The 20,706-nt window shown below is 38.8% G+C and overlaps 1 protein-coding gene across 1 annotated transcript in view; it reads right to left on the reverse strand.

Annotated features, from left to right (window-relative positions):
• Positions 1-20,423, reverse strand: part of DDX10 (DEAD-box helicase 10) — a 200,746-nt gene extending 180,323 nt beyond the window's left edge. Inside the window, exons 1-9 of the mRNA XM_069808236.1 lie at positions 20,171-20,423; positions 15,878-15,938; positions 15,487-15,617; positions 13,659-13,817; positions 13,090-13,210; positions 11,755-11,944; positions 9,426-9,552; positions 7,969-8,131; positions 6,264-6,348 (exon numbers count right to left, since the gene is read on the reverse strand). Coding sequence (XP_069664337.1) covers positions 6,264-6,348; positions 7,969-8,131; positions 9,426-9,552; positions 11,755-11,944; positions 13,090-13,210; positions 13,659-13,817; positions 15,487-15,617; positions 15,878-15,938; positions 20,171-20,371 — 1,238 coding nt within the window. The 5' untranslated portion in view covers positions 20,372-20,423. The remainder of the gene's footprint in view (positions 1-6,263; positions 6,349-7,968; positions 8,132-9,425; positions 9,553-11,754; positions 11,945-13,089; positions 13,211-13,658; positions 13,818-15,486; positions 15,618-15,877; positions 15,939-20,170) is intronic.
• Positions 20,424-20,706: the final 283 nt, after the last annotated feature.

Consider the following 20,706-nt stretch of genomic DNA (forward strand, 5'->3'; position numbering starts at 1 on the left):
AAGAAGTACGGGAAAAAAGAGAATCACCACCTGAGTGTGCAAATATACATCTAGTTTTCGGAAGCTAGTGACAGTGACTTCCCAATCTATAGATTAGGTAAAAAACTAACAAACATGCTTAATATAACATGGACTAGAAAAAGTTAGAGTGAGTCAAGTTCTATGACATCTAGCTTGTAATTTATATTTTACTTTAAAATTATTTTCAATTCCTTGATAAATTAACTATAGTAGTGAAGGAAAAAGCATTTCATTGATGCAAACATTTGTCTGTGTTGCACTCTTATGTAAAGGAACAATACAACATATCTATAAAAATATATCCAAAACATATCAGAATGGACAGTTTTATTCTGAGAAGACCTATTTCAATCTGATATGCATACAAATAAATCTGTTCACCCACACACTATCCTTCAACAAAGAGAAACTAATATCCATATCTACCCCTAAGGCCTTCCACAGAAATACAATAATTCATAGTTTTGTTTTAAAATTCAACTATTAAATCTGATTATCTAAGCTACCGTTTTTAAACATATTTCTTAAAGTAACAGCTTTAGGTCTCTCATATTGGGCTCAATTCAGGCAAAACTTTGTTTCCAATTATACTACCTTCTGGGCCTTCTGACATGACGAGGACTGATGAAATCTAAGCTTCAAACCCAGAAAACGTTATTTCTCCAAGCCCAGGAGCAAGAAGAGTTTTATCTACTGTTTATCATACCTTCTACACTGCTGGGTTTCTTCCCTAACATGGTAATTTGTTATTCTCTTTTAAGTGACAAATGAGCACAGAAAACAAATGCATGAATATTGAAATTTCTATCCCATCTACACGATCAACAGTCTCTTTTTGTAGTAGATATTTTTCTTTAAAACAACAAATCTTTAACAAGAGATCTGTGTGCACTGCTAACTGAAACAGTGCTGTATCATCTACAGCAAGTCCTACCAAAGCAGCCCAACAAAAATGACAAGAAAATTGTAAAGAAAAGGTGCTTGCTATTCACAGCTGAGCAAATGCTGCAGACGGGCCGGGTTCACTGCTGGTTCCTCAATTCAGCCAGGGAGAAGAGCTCTTTCCCATCAGTTGTAAACAGTCCAACATCCCATGCAGCGTTTAAAACTAACAACAAAAAATGAACTGGCTTCATTTTTTCGTTTTGCTTTAGCTCACTTCTAATGCTTTGTTCACTCCTGTTTCTCCATTGCATAGACCTTAGTTCAGTATCCCCAAAAAATTATCAGTAAATATTGCTATGAAGTCAGAGATTGCTTTGGGGGTTGTTTATTTTGGGGTTTGGTTTGGTTTGCTCTGATCACTCAATATCCTTTTCCTTCTCCTGTCTGAACAGTAGCCCATTTGTATCTATTGCCAAGTTCTGAGAACCATGCAGCTGGGTTTTAGTCATACTACAAAACCATAATCTCCTTCATTCAATCATACTGGATAGGTGTCCTTGTTTGCCAGACAGTCTTAGTCACAAGACATAATGGACAAGAATAGGCAGTGGTTCACCAACCTTATCATGCTAGTCTCAGAATAAATTGAACTCAAAAGGCCTTGGGATGTTGTTGGGTCCTCCAGCCTAGACTGTAAGCAATCCATTTTCCACAGCAGCTGTGTCCACTCTGCTGCATTAAAATACATGTGTTTATTTATTTTTTATTACAGCTTACAGTACAGCTTCATATCAGCAGGTAATAACCTTAGCCACTTAATATTTCAGTGTATTGGAACATTCATACCATGCCATCATGAAGAGAATTCTAATGAATAACACAGTGCCAGTCAGTATAACTGCAGCATCACAGGCCACTGTCAGGAACGTAGCTAGGGTACAGCATTTAATTTTAGAGAATTCAATAATGTGAATTGCAAGTTAAATATGTGGTGTCAACAATTTCTTGTGACCTCCACTGGCAGCTATTTTTACTTAAGTTAGGATGATGACTTGACTGCAATATAATATAAGATGGTCTAAATAGTGCATTTATTTTTAAAGAAAATAAAGCAGTGAAACTGCTTCAGTGGGTCTTAAATAAAAAAAAAAAAAATTAAAACAAAAAAATCAAACAAGGAGCCGCCATCTTGACTGTACTGTCTATTCAGGACCCAAGACATGTATTCCTGGGATATTTTTCCCAATTAAAATAAATAAATAAATTAATTAATAGAGCTTCCACCATTGGAAGAAAGTTACATTAAGTCACTCACATATAAATGCTTTATTGCCACTTGCATGGATTACTCTAAAGGCTTATTAGTCTCACTTTCACACATATAATGTGCAATTACTTAAGCAGAGCCCCAACGAGCATGCTTCAAAGCTTTTTACTTCATGACAGACTAAGATCATTATATGACCTGCCCTGCCCCTTTCACCTTTCCAAAATTTGATGTGTGTGTATTCTTCAGTATTCACAAGGCATCAAAAAAACCTATAGATCTTTTAAGTCTTTATTCATACTTCTTGGCTCTAATCATACCAGCCAGTACAAAGATGGTAGACAACAAAGTATCCTGCTTTGGGAAGATGAACTTTTATTATTCATTTGTTTTCAGAGCATGATTTACCAAAAGAAAAAAAAAATATGTAGAGCTAGACAGAACATGCATGCCTGTATGCACACATCATTTAACAACAACAACAAAATTACAGTGACTTTCCTAAGTCAGTTTAAGCACCTAAGAAACTTAACCAACTAGCCTGGATTAAATGCCATCAGAAGTCTGAGTCAGACCTAAAGCATATATAGAGTTCTGGACATGTCACAGATAAAAACTGCAGAGCAGAAAGGTTTATTCTGTTTTAAATTCCACTGTCAGTGTCTTTTAAAAAAAAAAAAAAAAAAAAAAAAAAAAAAAGACTCCTGACAGAAAAATCACTAAACTCAAGTAACAGATTTTAATAGTCTTCTCTGAAGGAAAAGAAAAAAAAAATACAGAGTAGGAGGAGGAATGTAATGCTAGGAAAGAAAGAAATGAATTACCGAGACATGCCAGGATACAGGTACATCCAAAATACAAGATATTTCTGCATGAATAGAAAGCTAAAATAGACTTTTCAGTGTCTTTTCCACTCATCAATGCAATCACGACTGAAAGAAAAACATCCCTATATATGGTTTTTTCATGCCATACAACTTACAAATTACGTTAGGAAAAACAGTTGGGAAAAAAAAGTGAGAATCAGCGTGCTTCAAAAATTATTATCTTCTGCTGTCCCCTAGTGGCATTGCAACTTGTTTCACAAAATTGATCAAAGAATATTTTCAACTGTAGGTTTCATAGGCTACAGAACAGAAGGCATCAATAGAAATTAAAAGCCAGAAGAAATTAGTTTTGCAGACAAATGCTACAAGCAGCTCTTATTTACTTAGAATTTTTGAAACTAAAACCCACAGGAAAACACTGTGATCTAGTATTTTAAATTACAGACTTCTAAGAGATTGTTTGGCAAAAAATATAGTCAAAAATATTTATGGGCCTGGACATGATATTGTCAGTATTTTAGAAACTCTTTTACTGAACTAGTTAAGACTTTAAATAAATACTTTGAAAGCAGTTGGAAGTATCATCACTCCAATCATAGCATACCTTTCAAGTTTAACAGAAAAAAAAAAAAAAAAAAAAAAAAAGAAAAACCCACCACACTCAAGATATGCCAAATCTACTATAAAGTAAAAGCATTACTGGACAACACCCAGATTTTCTTGATCTTACTTTACCATAAATCAAAAATGCAGGAGTTGCATTTATGTTCTTCAGCAGGATAAAATGCAAGTGAAATGCTACTTAGGGAACACAGTGGTCTTATCCACTTAAAAATCAATCATTATCTTTCATCTTAGATAAGGCTTTGCAAAACTACAAAACAGATGTGGGAACACATCCACAATTGTTAGTTAAAGTTTTTTCAGCTCAATCCCCAAAATAATTTCTCTTGACTTTCATGTTTACTTTTGTATCACAAAATAATTTGATTTCAAAAGTAAACCGTATTTGGCATCCCAATTTTAATTACAGTTTAACACAGTCTCTTAATTAGCTGAGATATTTCATTTAGCTTTCATTCTATGCAATTATACACTCTCATAACCCATGAAAATTTGTAATTATCTCTAACCTCGTTAATGAGGACCACTAAACTGCAGTTCAGTTCATTTTTATCAAGTTTCTAGAAAAAACACAAGCTTCTCATGCTAGCTAGAGCTATTGAAAACAAGTGAAGTTTCCTACTCAACACTTCCAGTACACCAAGAAGTACATTCTCAACAATCCACATTAAAACTGCAATAGCATATTTACTCAGTGCACAGTATTTACTTGAAACTATTAGACATCTCCCTTGTTCTATTTTCAAAGATCTATTTCATGCCATTAAGTTCACTAAACGAATCTCTTTCCATGACTGCTTTAAGGACAGAGAGAGCCTGTATGTTTCTCCAGAATGAAAGCCCAGTGTATGTAGAACCTTCCTTGACCTTTGGATGAGATTAAGAAACAGAAAATATCCATAAAGGTTTTCCTACAGAAGGAATTTGCTTTCACTATCAGTCACCACCCTGCCAGCTCAAACAACTTGCTCAGATGTACTCCCAATTTCAGTAAGGTCTGGATACTGAAAAATTCACGTAAAAGGGAATGTAAATAACAGTCCAGTGAAGCAAGGAGCAGGCATCCAGCACAGCCATGGGCTACGAGACAGACCCTCTGTCCCAATTTTCATCTAAATCTGTCCCTCAAGCAACCACAGAAGGTTGTATTTAAGAGGCCGCTGAAGACAAACCCTTAAGGTTGCAAGGCTAACATCCTCATCAGTGTGACATTTTTATTAAAAGCAGTACAGAAGAGGGGGGTTATTTGTCTTCATGGAGCTGCTTCCCCTCTCTAAACCTAGTTAAAAATCACTCTTCTCAGCACCTAATGAGAATCGGGAAAAGGCCTGAGGTTCATAACTCCAGGGAGGTGCTTTAATTCAGTGACACAGCTCAGGAAGAGCTCAACAAGTCTCCTAGAAACTGCCAATTAAACAGTGCCAAATATATTGTTTTCCCTTTCAGAATGACAGTATGCCATAAAGACAAAATTACAAGCCTTCTGTGGAAGCCACACAGGATTAAAAAAAAGGGGGGGGGGAGGGGGGGGAACCAGAATTCTAACTAAGCCTATATGCTTTTCACTCAATTGGTATGCATGAGATTACATCTAGGTTTGAATTGGCTTACATCTAGGTTTGAATTTAGCCAAATAGCTACATGTTTTATCTAATTATATGTAACATTCACTGATTATGTTCACAGACAGTTTTTTTTCCAAAAGCATTTAAAAATCTGTTATTCCATTCTATTATAACAAGTAGATGGGAAAACGAAGAGCACAGGACAGAATGGGGCAGAAATGTTGCCAATTACAATGAAAACACAGCTAGAACTTCCACATTCTGAAAGAGGGCTAGAAGCACACACTCCTATTACTGTCACCAAAATTTAATGCCATTTCATCCAGGAAGACAGATTTCAAATTCCTATAGTGCAGAGTGCTGAAGTCCTATTCTAAGCAACTGCTCTGTCATTCGGTTTGACATACGCCTATATTGCAAACACTACTACAAACAAATTAAATCATGTACAAGATATAATGCCTGGTCTTGCATTTCAGATAATTGCGTAAAAGTTTTGATCTACTGAATTATATGCAATAACAGCTTCTGTTTCTCTTCAAAATCTAGTTCAAAGATCAGGGACCAGGTTTTCAACAGTGTAACTTGGTAACTCCCTTCCATCACAAAGGCTTAGCCACAAATATTTTAACTAAAGCTATCCCTAAGAATATAATTCTACAAGACTTAGAAAATTAAAAATTTAACCTGTAATTAACATTATTTGATTCCTTCCTCTCCAAATTAAAATAAGGAAGAAATATTTCCATCCTTTTGAAGTCTTCAATGACACAAAGAAATTGGATCCACAGTCTAAAGGTTTTTTTATCTATAAACGGCAGTGGCAAAACAAGATTTTCCACCCACCAACATGCTCAACTCAGCCTTTGAGGTAATACTGGCAATTACAAAAGATTTTTGCTTCCTCACTATTAATCTTCCCTGATCAGATTAAACAACTGGGGCTATTTTTTCTGTCTGCTGTAAGTAGTCTCTGAAGCTCACTAAGAAATTATTAAGTCAAACCATTACTCTTAAGTAATCAAAAGGGTCTTTTGTTAAACATTAAAATATTAATGAAAAGTGAAAACAAACCTGGCTGTTCTTCCCACTCTGTGGATGTATGTGTTTGCATCTTCTGGACAATCAAACTGAATGACCCAGTTCACTGCTGGAAAATCTGTGGAAAGAAAAAAAAATGTCAAAATTTAACCTCACTATACTCAAAATCCTCCTATTCAAGAGCATCCTCCTATTTTGGAGCATTAATTCCTGTAAGAACCATCATTTAGACCAGTTTACAGACATTGGGTGCAACCTCCGAAAAAAAAATAAAATTAATTGCATGTACTAGCATATCATAAACAATCACTCTCTTCATCAAAGAAAGCTAGAATTAATGGTGTCTTCATTTCCTAAATTATGACAGTGCACCGAATGGAACATAATTTCACACTTGACAAGAACAGACATGCTTTGTGTCACACAGATGATAAAACACCACTACATTTAATAATTAAATAACAATATCTGACCCACTTTTCACCTACAGAATCAATATCCTACACCACCAGGGTTTGAAGTTAGCTGTGGTGAGGCAGCACTCCTTCAGCTGTCCCCATACAGAAATATCATAGTCCCTCTCCCATGACGGGAGGGGGTAACCAAGCCTGACAAAGAAGTCAACATTGAATGCAAATGATACTACGAATAAGCATTTTCTAACTGCTGCACTTCACCCAGCAGCAGCATGCTTTGCATTGGAGTAAGTTTGTGTTACTTCCTGACGAAATCTGTAGCTATGCTGTATTCCACAATTATACTTACACTCTAAACCCAAACTACCATATTAGATCCTCACTAGTGAGATTTCAGCAGTGTAGAAGGTATGATAAACAGTATTCATTTCTGCCTTCAGTTTTTAGAGCACCTTTCTTCCTTTTGTAGCATACTGACAAAACCTTACATTTTGGACAATGGAGTTTACTATCTGAAAGAAGAACATGTAGACTCCTGAAAACAGTCTTCTGTCATGCCTAAATGCCTCCAAGTACAAAAAAAAACCAAAAAAAAACCAAACAAAAAAAAAACCACCAAAGACCAAAGTATCCACTGAAAATATACAGAAGTAAATCGTAATTCAGCAGGTAATGACCAGAGGAAAGAAACTCAAGCCAAAACAGGTCCTATAAATTCTTCCTGTTTTTCCCTCATCTATTTTTCTGCCTCCTTAAGAATACAGTCCTATAATGCCATTCATAGTTCAGACATTAAACTTTCTTTAGGTTTTCATTTCCACATACTGGTAGGTTAGTAATTTTTCATATCCTTTGGAATAACCCACATGATACAGGCACATAAGAAATACTGAAAACTGCTGAAATCTCTCCTTATGGCATGTAGTAAGCAAATACATCACTATTTCCATTTTTCTCTTGTTCCAGGTATTTGTCACAGAACATGGCTGGAAAAACTAGATTGTCTAAACTTAAATAAATAAATAAATAAAAGACAGCTTCCACTGAATACCTCACTAACAAATGCCATTACAAAACTAGTGACAACATAGGTCTTTCTGGGACAGAGAAAAAATAAGCACAAATGAAGTGGCCGTCTTCAGTAAAGAAACGGCAGAACTCTAAGAAGCATCTCTCTTCTGAGATACCCTAATGAGCTCTTAAGCAAACTGCAGCTTCATTTCCTACAAATCAGGTTGGTCTTCAGAGCATAAAGTCTTATAAAGTCTCAGTAAGGTTAGATCATCACGTTGTGAATCACTATTGCTTCTTTGGGTACATACCCAGGCCACGAGCTGCAATATCTGTAGCGAAAAGTACTGCTGCCTTTTTCCGAACAAAACAAGTGTAGACCTCCATTCTCTTCATCTGATGCTGCTTGCCATGGAGTGCCAGTACAGGAAGACCAGGCTGAAGCTTACAGAACACTCTGAATAGATATTGGACCTACGCAACAAATCGGGGGGGGGGGGGGGGGGGGGGGGCGAAATTTACCATGCAATGTTAAACTTGTTAAGATCCTATCCAGTACATAGCAACTGACTTACCACATCAAATAAAATACACTTTTCTCCACATAAGAGACAAGAGATCCTATTTTGAGACTTTGTCACATGCCTAGGTACTAAAAGAGGAAACAAACAGTGGCAAAAGATTGGCATGCCTTTTGATGGCATTTCCTAAAAGTACCCAAAATAGGTAACAGCAAGAACGACTTGGGACTTGTCTAGTTAGGCTGTATGCAAGGGACCAAAGTATCAAAAGTCCATCAGAAGCACTGCTTTTAGACAATACTGGAGGGTTGTAGCGTCTTATGCATGCTACCCAAAGCATCTACACGGTCTTGGTTTACTATTTCAAGCTTCAACAGCTTCTCTTATAAAAGCAGTCTGTTTACTCTCACATACCTTAAAAATAATGCTATATCATTATAGCATAAAATAATGCTATAATGATATAGCATTATTTTATAGCAGGCAGTTATCTAGTATTTTTTTACAAAAATAGTTACAGAAACTGCATATATTGCAGGAACAGCAGCAGCTCAGAGGACTTCTGTACAACTAAGCCAACCACCTCACTGTACTCACCAGCCAGCTGCAGAACAACAAAAGTATTTTAACTTCTTGCACAAGTGGAAGAACTGCAAAAAATATTTACTAGACCACTGTATGTTGTAAAATATTCAATATGTGCAGTAGTTACAGGAATAAATACCTGTGCTATACAAACACATACAAGTAGCTTCAACAGAATAGTCCCCAGACATTTATATAAGTAGATATTTGAAGGATTACTTCCTATGTAACCATAAGAAAAACCTTTCCCTGCACTATTTCACAATTATAGTTTCTTATATAGGCAGATATAAAACCTTGTAAAGTAAGTAGGTACAACTATTAAAATACCTTGTAACCCAACTACGAGGTGTGTCATGAGACAAAACTGAAATAGCTGGCCCTTAGTGACATAACTTTTGGCATTCATTTTTAACAGCAGAGCACAAAAACGGCTGAGTACACTGAGGTGTCCAGGACCCTTCTGCATCAAGCCTGGGTCGTTGAGCTTCCCAGCAGCCAGGCCCTGCATGACATGCCTACAGAAGTAAGTGAGGTTTGGTTTCTCCCCCAGTTTCCTGTTGCAAACTAGTCCAGAATCTCACCTCTCTGGTGCCTTGACATCTACATGAATATCTTCATTTTAATCGTTTTAGAAGGGTAAGGGGGGAGAATAGCTATACCTCTTTACAGCTTGCAAAAAACACAATGCTCTTCTTTTTCAAGTGATTTCTCAGGAAAGAGTATAACATGTTTACTTTTTGCTGAAGCTCACAAACAACATAGTTCTGATCCAAAGTTGCTGGGGTACTGGAAAAAAAAAAAACAAAAACAAAAAACAACCCAGAAAGTACGTTTAGACACCATTAGTTCCCATAACATTAAAACAAGAAAGAAAAGAAGGGAAGAGAGAGAATATACAGGCATACAATATTTACAGAGCCACCTGACCTCTTTTAAGTCAAGAGTGTCTGACAAATACCCAGAAAAAGGAGAAAAGAAAAAGTTAGGCTGGAAAGTTCTGCCACTTGGCAGAACAAGTCTTAGCAGCTCCACTAGAAAGCTACTCTTGAAAGACGAATCAATTTCCTTACTAAAAGCCAGTGGGTAGGAGGGGACGACTTTTGACATTACCTCTAAATTCATTTACTACTAGCAAGCCAAATTCCTTCCATGTCTAAGCAGTGACATTCAAATTGCCTTGACTTAAAATGCAATTTTGTCTATTAGTCCTATTAAAGCATCATTTGTGCTTAAGGCAACGTCAAAGCACAGTCTAATCACGCACAAAAAAAAAGAGCATTGATGTACTTCTACTGATTACACCCTGACATGCAAAATGACTTTGTAAAGCTCTGAACTGTCATCTTAACTCACCTTTCCGTTCTTTACAAAATAAAAAAAAAAAATTAAAAAAAATTCTTTGGCATATTTGCTCTTGAAATACATCTAAATACTCATCTCTTACAGTCCCTCTGCTTCACCCTAAACAGACTAAGGGTATTCAAAATTACTTTACTAAAGGTGGCCACTTGGGAGGATGAAAATAAAAGACTGTTCCAGTTTTTATTCTGCTATTCAAGTTGAATTATGCCACAGCACCTTTTGCTTTGGAAGTCTTTCAGAGGAAACTGTTCTCATAAGGCAATATCCTATTATATACTAAGGCAGTATATTCTAAAACAAATTAATACTTTCCTTTTTTTTTTTAGTCAGTGTATTATCTAATTGCAGTCACCCAAATATTTAAAAAAATTAAATGTACTTTAAAATAGACTTCACAAAAAAATGCAAGATCTGTGAAACAGATGTACAGTCAGTCCTCAAAATGAAGACTACATACTAGGCTTGTACATCCTCTTCTGCTAAGAGGATATTAGCCACACAATTTTTTCTGGCAATCATACTTATTTAAAGATGCCTTTGATAGTACTACTGATTAAAAAAAGGTATTTGCAGTACAATACCAAGATAATCAAATCAAACAGTTAAAACTGCCTCAAGATGCAACCTGGCTTGCTGTTCATTTTGCTGACACGTTTTCATTTGCTCTTTGGAAAGCCATTTTTATCCCTATAGTTCACCCTTCTCCTGCATCTTACATGTGGAAATATACATGTTTCATAGAAAAGCAGAAAAAGAATCATACATGCTCATAAGCAATTTGACACTTAGATGATTGAACACATAGAAATGCAAAATATTAAATAACTTTCTTCATTTAGATTTCAAAAGGAAAAAAGTGCCAAAAAGCAACACGTACATTTTTTCATTTAGTGACATATTAAATTTTTTGAGCTTGGCAGACCACATGCTTCACTTCTGGCAAGGGCCTCCCATTCCAATCCAAACTGCATAACATGAGAAATCTATTTCATGCACACAGGGCTGGAGTCCTGAACATGCACAGTAAACCCAGCATGTCAGGAAGCCAAAGGACTTACTGCACATGGACTAACGCCACATGTTTTTCTTTGGGCACCTGATATTGAATACACAAACAAGACTTTCATCCTGCACTTTCCCAATAGGGTAGCATTTCCTTGGAAAGCCAGATTTATGAACAGCACACAGAGGAACCGTTTTGTGCAACACATCTGGTGGTTCTGCACAGTAAGTATGCACATGCAGGAAGCAAGGAAGCCAAACAACAAAAAAAAGGAGCAATTCACAAGTGAGTGCTGCTGAGGCCAGGATACTACTCCACTGAGGCTATAATCCACACTAGGGCTTGCTCCTGAGGAAACAAATTTCCAGTCTGAGAAGCTGCCTGAGGATCCACAAGAAAAGTGCAGGTTTGGCCTCCCTGCAATGATTCGGTCAGAACTAGTACCCTCTCATCTGGAAATCCCTTGCTTTCAGGAAGGCACACAACAGGATCAGACACTATAGGAAGGAGGAAGATGCACAACCTAACTTCTGATTCAGGGAACTGACAGTCAGAGAAGCAGTTAAGTAGGATTACTATCTGTTTAACCCCCCCCAGAAAAAAAAAAAATTATCCCAACATACCTGAATTTGGCTTTCTCATGAACCCAAACATATTCTGGATCTTTCAGACTAAGCCGTGCAAGATCCTTCACTGATTTTGTTTGTGTTGCAGAAAAAAGCAAGGTCTGGCGTTTCTTAGGTAGATTTTCTATGATTGCATTCATTGTATCAGCAAACCCCATGTCTAGAATTCTATCAGCTTCATCAAGAACTGAATTGAGAGACAGATTTGAGAAAATCCAGTTTTAGCTTTATTTATTAAAAAAAAAATCATACATTAAATCCATATAGTACAAAATTCCATGCCCACTTAAACTGCACAGATTAACTTAATTACTGTGTATGACAGGATTCTTTTTATTCACGTACTCCATATAATATGTTAAAAAAAAAAAAAGCAACAGAAACCATAACATTTCCCATAATCTGTGCATTACAGCCCTCAGTTTCACACACCGAAGCACAAAAGATCAGCATTTCAAGTAAACAGTTCAGCAATTTGCAGACAGACTGCAAATTACAAACTCCCTGTCCTATTACTGAAACAAAAGCATGGAATATAAAACAGTGCTGTACTATTCATGACAGAGCAAAACAGACCCTTCTGTACCTAAGCTCAATTTACCATTGAAACACAGGGTATAAACAGACTAGCACAGACACAAAGCTTTAAGAAAAGGGCCTACATTTCATGCTATTCTTGTCTAACTGCCATGAATTGTACTAAGTGTAGCAAGCATAATTTCACATTTTATTAGCTTCATTGGCTTCTTAATTGCTTCTAAGTTCCTCAAGCCATGCTAAAGATTATGCGATTCTTAGTGGCAGGCAAACCTTTTCATTACACTTAAATTTTTATTCAGGTTGGAAGGATGAAAAGAAACAACAGTAAATATGCTAACAAAACAATGAAAGGAGCAGCAATCTGCCTCAAAATTCAAAGAAAAGTGTTTTCTACAACTGGCCCAAAATACAAACACTGCAATGGATATTCCATATAGTAAATTATCATGTCAGGAAAAACACAAGAGCCATAGCCAGAAAGGAAAGGCCAGCGTTAGCCAAGACAGATCTAAAGGATTATATGGAACACTACATTTGGGTTTGGGTTCCTTACTAACTCACCTACTTGTTCTTATCATCCTAAGAAAAGCAGGCTCAGCAACTGTTTCAGAGAGAGTACACACAAGAAAGGGGTTTTGTTGTTTTCTATTTTAATTTGTACATGTGTGAACTTAATGCCATTTCATCTACATACCATGACTAGGATAAACTTTTTACTCAAGGAAGTGCTCCACACAATTATGAACTGTTACAAAATATTTCTGATTACTTTCAAGTACTTGAAAAACTTACCCAACATTTGCAGATCAGATGCATAGAAATATGAAGTTTCATCCATGTGCTGTAGAAGCCGTCCTGGAGTGCAAATAAGCATATTTATGTTGTGGATTCTTTCAGACTCTTCTTTCAGATCCTGAAAAAGAGTTAAACCAGTTTAGCTCTAGTTGTTCACACTAGAAGCCAGTACCAGAGATGGTCAGGTCAGCTTAAACTATTGACAGTTTTTAGAAAGAACAGTCAAGGATCAGCCTTTCCGCCTTCTACAGAGATATCACAATTTCTTCAGCATGCTCACACTTGTAGCTTGAGCAAAAAGCATTTCAGACTAATCTAAATTAACAGGGTAGTCCTGGAAGGCTTAGCAGGAAGGTCCATCCAGTCATGTAACCTGGAAACACTGTAAACATGCAAAAGCTTCAAAAGACACGGAGTACACAGACAGGAAAACAAGTGGGTCACCAATAGGTTCCCATTAACTACTCTCTTCCCTGACTTTTTGTTTCCAGGGTTTCTTCCTAAACTAGCACTTAATATAGCACTCATTTATGCTTCCATATGGCAAACTCCGAGAGAGGACGCACCTTTCCTCCAATGATAAGGCCAGCTGAGAACTCATGATTCCTTCCCACTTTACGCAGAACCTTGAAGGTTTGATATGCCAGTTCCCGTGTAGGCGATATTACCAAAACTCCCAATCCATCAGCTGAAGTCCATTGATGGCGATACAGGAGTTCCAAAGCCTGAAAAAATTAGCATTATAAAAATCTCAGAAGGAAAATATGTAACAACAACAAATTTGTAACAAAAAGTGTCATAAAAAAAGAAAGCCACACTAATTAAAATAATGACTTGAAGAAACATCGGTATACATCTCACAGTTTGATTACATATCAGTTCTAACTGATGGTAATGATACTTGCTGTAGCAAAGCTCCCCAGTACCAGTCTACGACAGACAGTTATGGGTGGTAAATCGTAAACATTTTACTGCACAATTAATCCTACTCTGCTAAATTCTGGAAATTAAGGCTTAATCATTTATACAAGATTAGAAATCAGATGTAGAAAAACATGAGAAACTTTCCTGCTCATAAGGTTTGTGGGAACCAGAAAGTCAAATTATTGCAGCTTTAATTCTGGTTATAGACTTGAAGCAGTAGTATCCACACATGTTATAAACAGAGCATTCCAACTAAAGTTGACATACACCTCAGACCAGGAATGTTCCTCCTCTTATGAATTCACACTGCAGAAACACTTAGTCAGCTAATCCTAACACAAAGATTTCATAGGTATAAATATCTGAAGCATTCTGAAACACTAAAGGCTGTTAAGCATTCTTGTACAATTTTTTTTCACTCTTCATCTCTCCAGCTCCTTAGACCTTTTCTGCCCTACAACTGTTTTAAAATAAGGTTCATAAAACAAAGTACTTCTGCTCCTAGATTAACTAATTGAGCAATCTCACTTGTTTCTCAAGTTCACAAGACTAGCTTTTGAAGCCACATACATTTTTTTATTCTTTACTAATAAAAAATAATTTAAAAGAAAAAAACAGCATAAAGCATAAATCTTCTCAACTAGAGAGGGTATTCAAGACACCTACTACTGTTCCTACAGTTACTAGGAGAATAGGATCCAAAGAAATTCATGCTCACAAAAACGCAAGTAATGTTAAAACCAAAAAAACCTCCATAATCAAAACAACATATATTCTTCCCTTTATCTAATCATAACTTGATGGGTTTTGTATCCACTTACATGCACACTTCAAGCAAACGTCTCAATTATACTTTCAACTTAAAGAAATGAAATGCAAAGCATGATGTTTTGAGTAGAACAGTCAAACATGTATTATTCACGACAGCGGTTTTCATCCTGTTTTCCCACATGCGCCTAGAAGCGATTTCTAAGGAGTTCACAAAAGACAACAAGGAAATGGAAGTCCACAATCACTAAGCTTAAGTTTGATATATAAGGTCCAAATACTAAAATCTCAAAGGGGTGAAACCCAACTCATCTAAAAAAAGTCTAAGGAACTGAAGAAATTTCACCATTCTATTTCATACACTTAGTTTTCAAATTTTAAAAGAATTGGACAACTAGAGTTGCACCAGGAAAACAGAGTCCTGAAAGAGAAACAAACCACTTCTAAATCACGCAGGGCCTACTAATGTAAGGATCAAAATGGAACTTCTAAGTGTCCAAACACTCCTAGGGTCAAAAATACACTTCTTTCAGAACCTCAATCATAATAATTTTATTTAATTAGTATCTTGGGTTTCTTGGAACATCTACATCAGTTGAATCATAACTTTTCTCCCAGGATCTATTAACTGAAGCTATTTGACATCCAGTACTTCCCGGATAACTTGGTTTAAGTACAAATGGAAGGATGTAAATTACTTACTGGGACAATAAAAGCCAAGGTTTTGCCTGATCCAGTCTTTGCAGCTCCAAGTACATCTTTACCTTGTAAAGCCAAACCTATGGTTTGCCTCTGTATCTCCGTTACCATGCGATACTGAGCTTCCTGCAATCCTAGTATTTGCAGCATGGGAAGAGAAGAGAGAGTGCAGGAGGAGAAAGGGGGCAAGGGGAGGGGAAAAAAAAAAAACCAACACTTTATTTTTGTCTTGCCCAGAGATGTATTCCTCCATTTAGAAAACACTGTACATGGCAACACTTATCTAAAACTTAGTTTAAAGCAAAAAAAAAAAAAAAAAAAAAAAATCAGATGCAGATAAATAAAACATTCATTTTTACTTAAAGTATTTTCCAAAGAAAACTTTTGTACTCACCTTTTAGTGTTTTCTTTGACAATGGAAAATCTGAAAATCTTTGAATTTCGCTTGCATTTATCTGAAACAAAGTAAGGTTAATCAGTGCTACAATCTAAGCATAACAGAGATATTTAATAGCATTCTTAAAGTTGCTGTTAACATAAATATGTAGTAGTTCAGTATGACCTGATCCAAGTTAGCTGGTCAGGCAATCTATACTAGTTTGACCTAAGCCAAACCGCTCTTCTACCATAAACTGTTTATTAAGTATTTAACCACACAGGCTAAAAGCACAACTTAAAGCTCAGATCCATCATGAAATCACAGAACAATTCAAGTGGAAAGGGACCTTAGGAGGCCTCTGCTCCAACCTCCTGCTCACAGTGGGTCAGCTCTGAGGTCAGATCAGGCTGCTCAGGGCTTCATCCAGTCCAGTCCTGAAATCGTTCAAGGACAGAGACCAATCAGCCTCTCTGGGCAACCTGTGCTTCTGCCTGACTGTCCCCATTGGGAAAAAGTGTTCCAGGCTGAGCCTCTCTACTGTCAACTTACACCTGTTGTCTCTCGCTCTTCCACCCTGCACCACCTCCTCAATGATCTCCCCATGGGCACTGGGGGTTTCTGTAAGGTCCCTGTCCCAACCCCAAAGCCATCTCTGCTACAGACTGACAAGCCCAGCTCCCCCAGCCTCTCCTCACAGGGCAACCGCTCCAGCCCTCCACCATTTCAGTGGCCCTCCACTGAACTGGATCCATTTATTGATGTCTTTTTCTTATTGGGGGGTCCAAAACTGGATGCAGTATTCTTCAGGGGGAAAAAAAAAAAAAATTTACAAATCACATTTTAAAAGATACTGAAATATGCAAGCAGGGTCTAAATTTTCTACAATGCAGTGTGCCACAAGCCCCAGATATAACTTGCAATTAAACTTCATGCTAAGCATTTCACATACATACAGTATCTCCAAAAATCAGAACTTCTGTAGCCTCCAGACTTGGGGACCCAGAACTGCAGCAATCTTGCATCTACCTGATTGGGACAAGAAGAGTTGACCTACATCCTGAAGCTCACCAGGTTCACCAACCTCTAGCACTTGGTATACTTAATTTTTTAGAGCTGTCCTACAGGGTACAAAACATACTAAAAAAGTAGTTCATTGTCCTGACACCTACTAATTTACTTCTCTGTATGCATCCACCTCTACAGCATACTTGAGAGCTGTTAATTACACACACACACACACACAAAAACCCCAGGAGCATGCGTCTGAGTCCATGAGTTAGCTCAATGATTTACAAAAACGTTGAGACATCAAGTAGAGATCTTAAGAAAAATGTAATACTTTCAAGTCTGTTCTAGCAGATAGACATCATCAAAATATGTTGACAGCTTCCACTGGCAAAGTTCACAACCACCAACAGCAGCAGGACAGAAAAAAACCCACAGAACTCGGGGCGGGGGGGGGGAAGAGAGACTACTGTATCTATAAAGTCTGAGCAGATGAAGAGGAAGGTAGACTACACATCTTTGAATGCATACTCACTAGCATCCATAAACTGAGATTTCTAAATGTCAAACTCAGAACTTACACAACTTGTGCATTTCTAATAGGTATCGTTTATCTCCAACAGACTGCTGAACAGAAATCTCCCAACACAGGGACCAAGCAAAATGGTCCTCAGACATTCCTGACAACTCATGATAACAATTCCAGAGAAGGCCTCAAATGAAGAGCTACTGAGCTGTCAGATCAGCCTTATATTTACTTGAAGTACCAAGCCTTCTGCAGGCTCTGCTATTATAGAAAACTGAGGGTTTAAACCTGTTTAAAGCACCTAGATCACAACACTACTCTTTTCAGCCTAGTTCTCTCTAGCAAAAACAAGAAAGGTAATTTAATGCATGAATTTCATCTCTAGATAAAAGGTAGTAACACCCTTTCTAAAACCCATTTTTGACATATTTCAAGACAAAGCTCTTGCAAGGTAGATTTCAAACTTTCACTGGGTCCTAGCAGAGCAATTAAACTTTTGCCAAATGTTATTTAAAGGTGAATTGTTTTTATAAAACCTACTTGTGCTGCGAAGCACACACTTCAAGCTAGTACAGTTCTGGGAAGGGGGAAAAAACCCAGAAATCACCACAAAAAAGTCTTTTCTCGACTTTCACAGATTGTAATTTCTGACAAATATTTCCAAATTCAGTTGGTAATTCTGAAGATATTATATATCACGTGCAATACTGCATATTGGGCTAATTCCTAGTCTTATTATTTTGCATGTTAACAGATCACAACTCAGTGATGTAGACAGGTTCAGTTTAATTTCAACCAAGAGATTGTCCCCACAGGAAAACAGTATGCCTACAGGAGGGAAAACTATCTTACTAACATCAAAAAAAGAATTCAAGCAATCCATTATGTGCAACTAAAGGGATAGATTTTAACAGGTTTGTGACACATGAAATGGGCTATTGCAGCAATGTGAAATTGTTCTAAATAATTAAGGGTTCTTTAAGTATTTCAGTGGTCAACTTCTTTTTAACTCTAGATGACCCTGTAAGAACGGATATATTAATCACAAAGGAGACAAATATTGTTCTTCTCTTCTACCTTACACTCCTCTAAATCAATTTAAAAATCATTAGATGCATAAGCCTAGCTCTTTTAAAGATGTCCAAAAAGAGAAAAAAGTGAGACCAGTATTAAAAGAGCAAGGCACAGGAATGTTAAGAAAGGCCACATCACAAAGCTTCCTATATTATTTCTCTGCCCTACAAACCTCCAGGAGCACAAGAATGATCTGTACCCTGAAACTCCAAAGATACTCTTTTATTTTTAATTAAAGTCTGAATGGCAGGAGTAAGGACTGGTGTTAGAGGTGGATCTTCTGATAGATCTATTCCATATCAACATGCACCAGGGGAAAACACCACCAACTTCTACTTAGTTTGTTTCCCTGTCGGAAACTACCACCTCCGTTAATCTGCTGGGAATATGTACCTGTGAGCTCTCTCTAATCTGCACTAGGTGACAGCAGCCAGGTCATTTCAAATACTTCAAATGGTATTCTGATCTAACTTGACTAATTTGACATAAAGCAGACTAGAAAGAGTTTACACAAACAGCTCCCCAGCACATCAGTTAGGCTGTTAATGCTTTTCACGAGCATGACTGGATGGAGAAGACAATGTTCATCAACAGCCTTACAGTTAGACAACAAAGTCACTAGATCAACAGATAACAGATCACCTATGAACAGGTAACACAGAAAATAGTCCCAAGATTTGGACACATTGAAACTAAATTTCACATTTTCCATCAGTTTTCCATCTTTCACATTTCCATCTGATGGCAAATGTGTGGCAGCATATGTCAGCAAATGAAAAAAAAAATCCAGTAACAAAGTATCTTGGTTATCTCTTCATTATTGTTTAATTTTTTCTTGTTTATCTGCTGCAGTCATTCTCACACTGGAAATTACAGACAAGCAAAAGTTGGCAGGATGTAGAGCAACACTACAGCTCAAAAGCCGGCCATCTCCCAGAGGGATTCAAGGGAATCTGGGCGACAGAACCAACACCACTAACCCTGGCTCTAATATTCAAATACCTGTTTCCTGACTTGAGGTTAAATGACACACTCTTCTAGTGTGATCTCTGCCTGTCGGGCATCTTCAGTGGAGACAAACAACATGCTGCCTGGTCAGAAGGGCCAAGTACCAGCGGTCACAACTGTTCCCACCATCTGCTTCAACCTCCTCCTCCTCCTCCTCACTGCACTCTCAACTACTGACTGCCCTCCCGAGGGTCTCACTACCCTCGGCCCCACAGCCTGCCCACAGCCACCTCCACCGGGACCACTGGGACTGCGGTGACTGCCCTCTCCTCCTCTGCCTGGGGGGAGAAAGGAAAGGCATGGAGGATCGTTCCTGCCTCGTGGAGGTGAAAGCCCTTCTGCCTGCCACAGAGCAGCGGCACCCAACAAACCTGTCACCTACAGGCACCGCCAACAGCCAGAGGAACAGCCCTGCCAACTACGGGTGCTCCCCACGCCTGCCCGGGACCCCCCCACACACAGGTCCCCTCCTCCTCCTCCTCCTCCTCACAGCCCTACCCACACACACACACCAGGAGGAGAGGAGCCGCTCCTCCGCCCCCCGCAGGCCTGCCATGCCCACCCGCCGGCTGCCCTCCCGTTCCCGCCCTGCAGAGCCCCTCGCTCCCCGGCCCCGGCCCCGGCCCCGGCCCGCCCCGGCCCCGGCCCCGGCCCCGGCCCCGGCCCGCAGCACCGGCCGCCCGGCCCTGCCGTACCTCGGGGTAGCGCTGCACCAGGCGGCCGATGCCCTCCCGCTCCACCTGCCACTCGGGCCGCTTCCGCTCCTTACGCTGCAGCCGCAGCCTCCTCGTCCGCCGTGTGTATTTCTTCTTCCAGCGCTCGAAACTGCGCACCGGATCCATGGCCGCCGGCCCCCCCCCGCCACCGCCGCCGCCATCGCTGCCGGCCCGACCCATGCTGCCCCCACCGCCCCGCGTGGGACGCACACGGCCGCCGGGGGCGGGGCTGGGCGCAGGGGGAGCGCGTCAGCCGGCCGCGCCGCGGGGGGACGGCTCGGCTCGGCTCGGCTCGGCCGCCAGGGGCGCATGGCGGTGCCTTGGGCCGTCCCCGGCCCGTGGGAAGGTTAAGAGGTTGCACAGGAGTTGAAGAAAAGACACAGTTGGGGGTAATATAACCCCGAAAATGAGCTCTTGGCGCAGCACGCAAAATGTGCTCTGTGATAGAGATTATAAAACGGAAAACGGAAAATAAATAAAGCCGTAATAGAAAAGGAGTGTGTGCTTGGTACTGT

This window comes from Haliaeetus albicilla, chromosome 20 (assembly GCF_947461875.1).
Source record: "Haliaeetus albicilla chromosome 20, bHalAlb1.1, whole genome shotgun sequence".
Lineage (NCBI taxonomy): Eukaryota > Metazoa > Chordata > Aves > Accipitriformes > Accipitridae > Haliaeetus > Haliaeetus albicilla.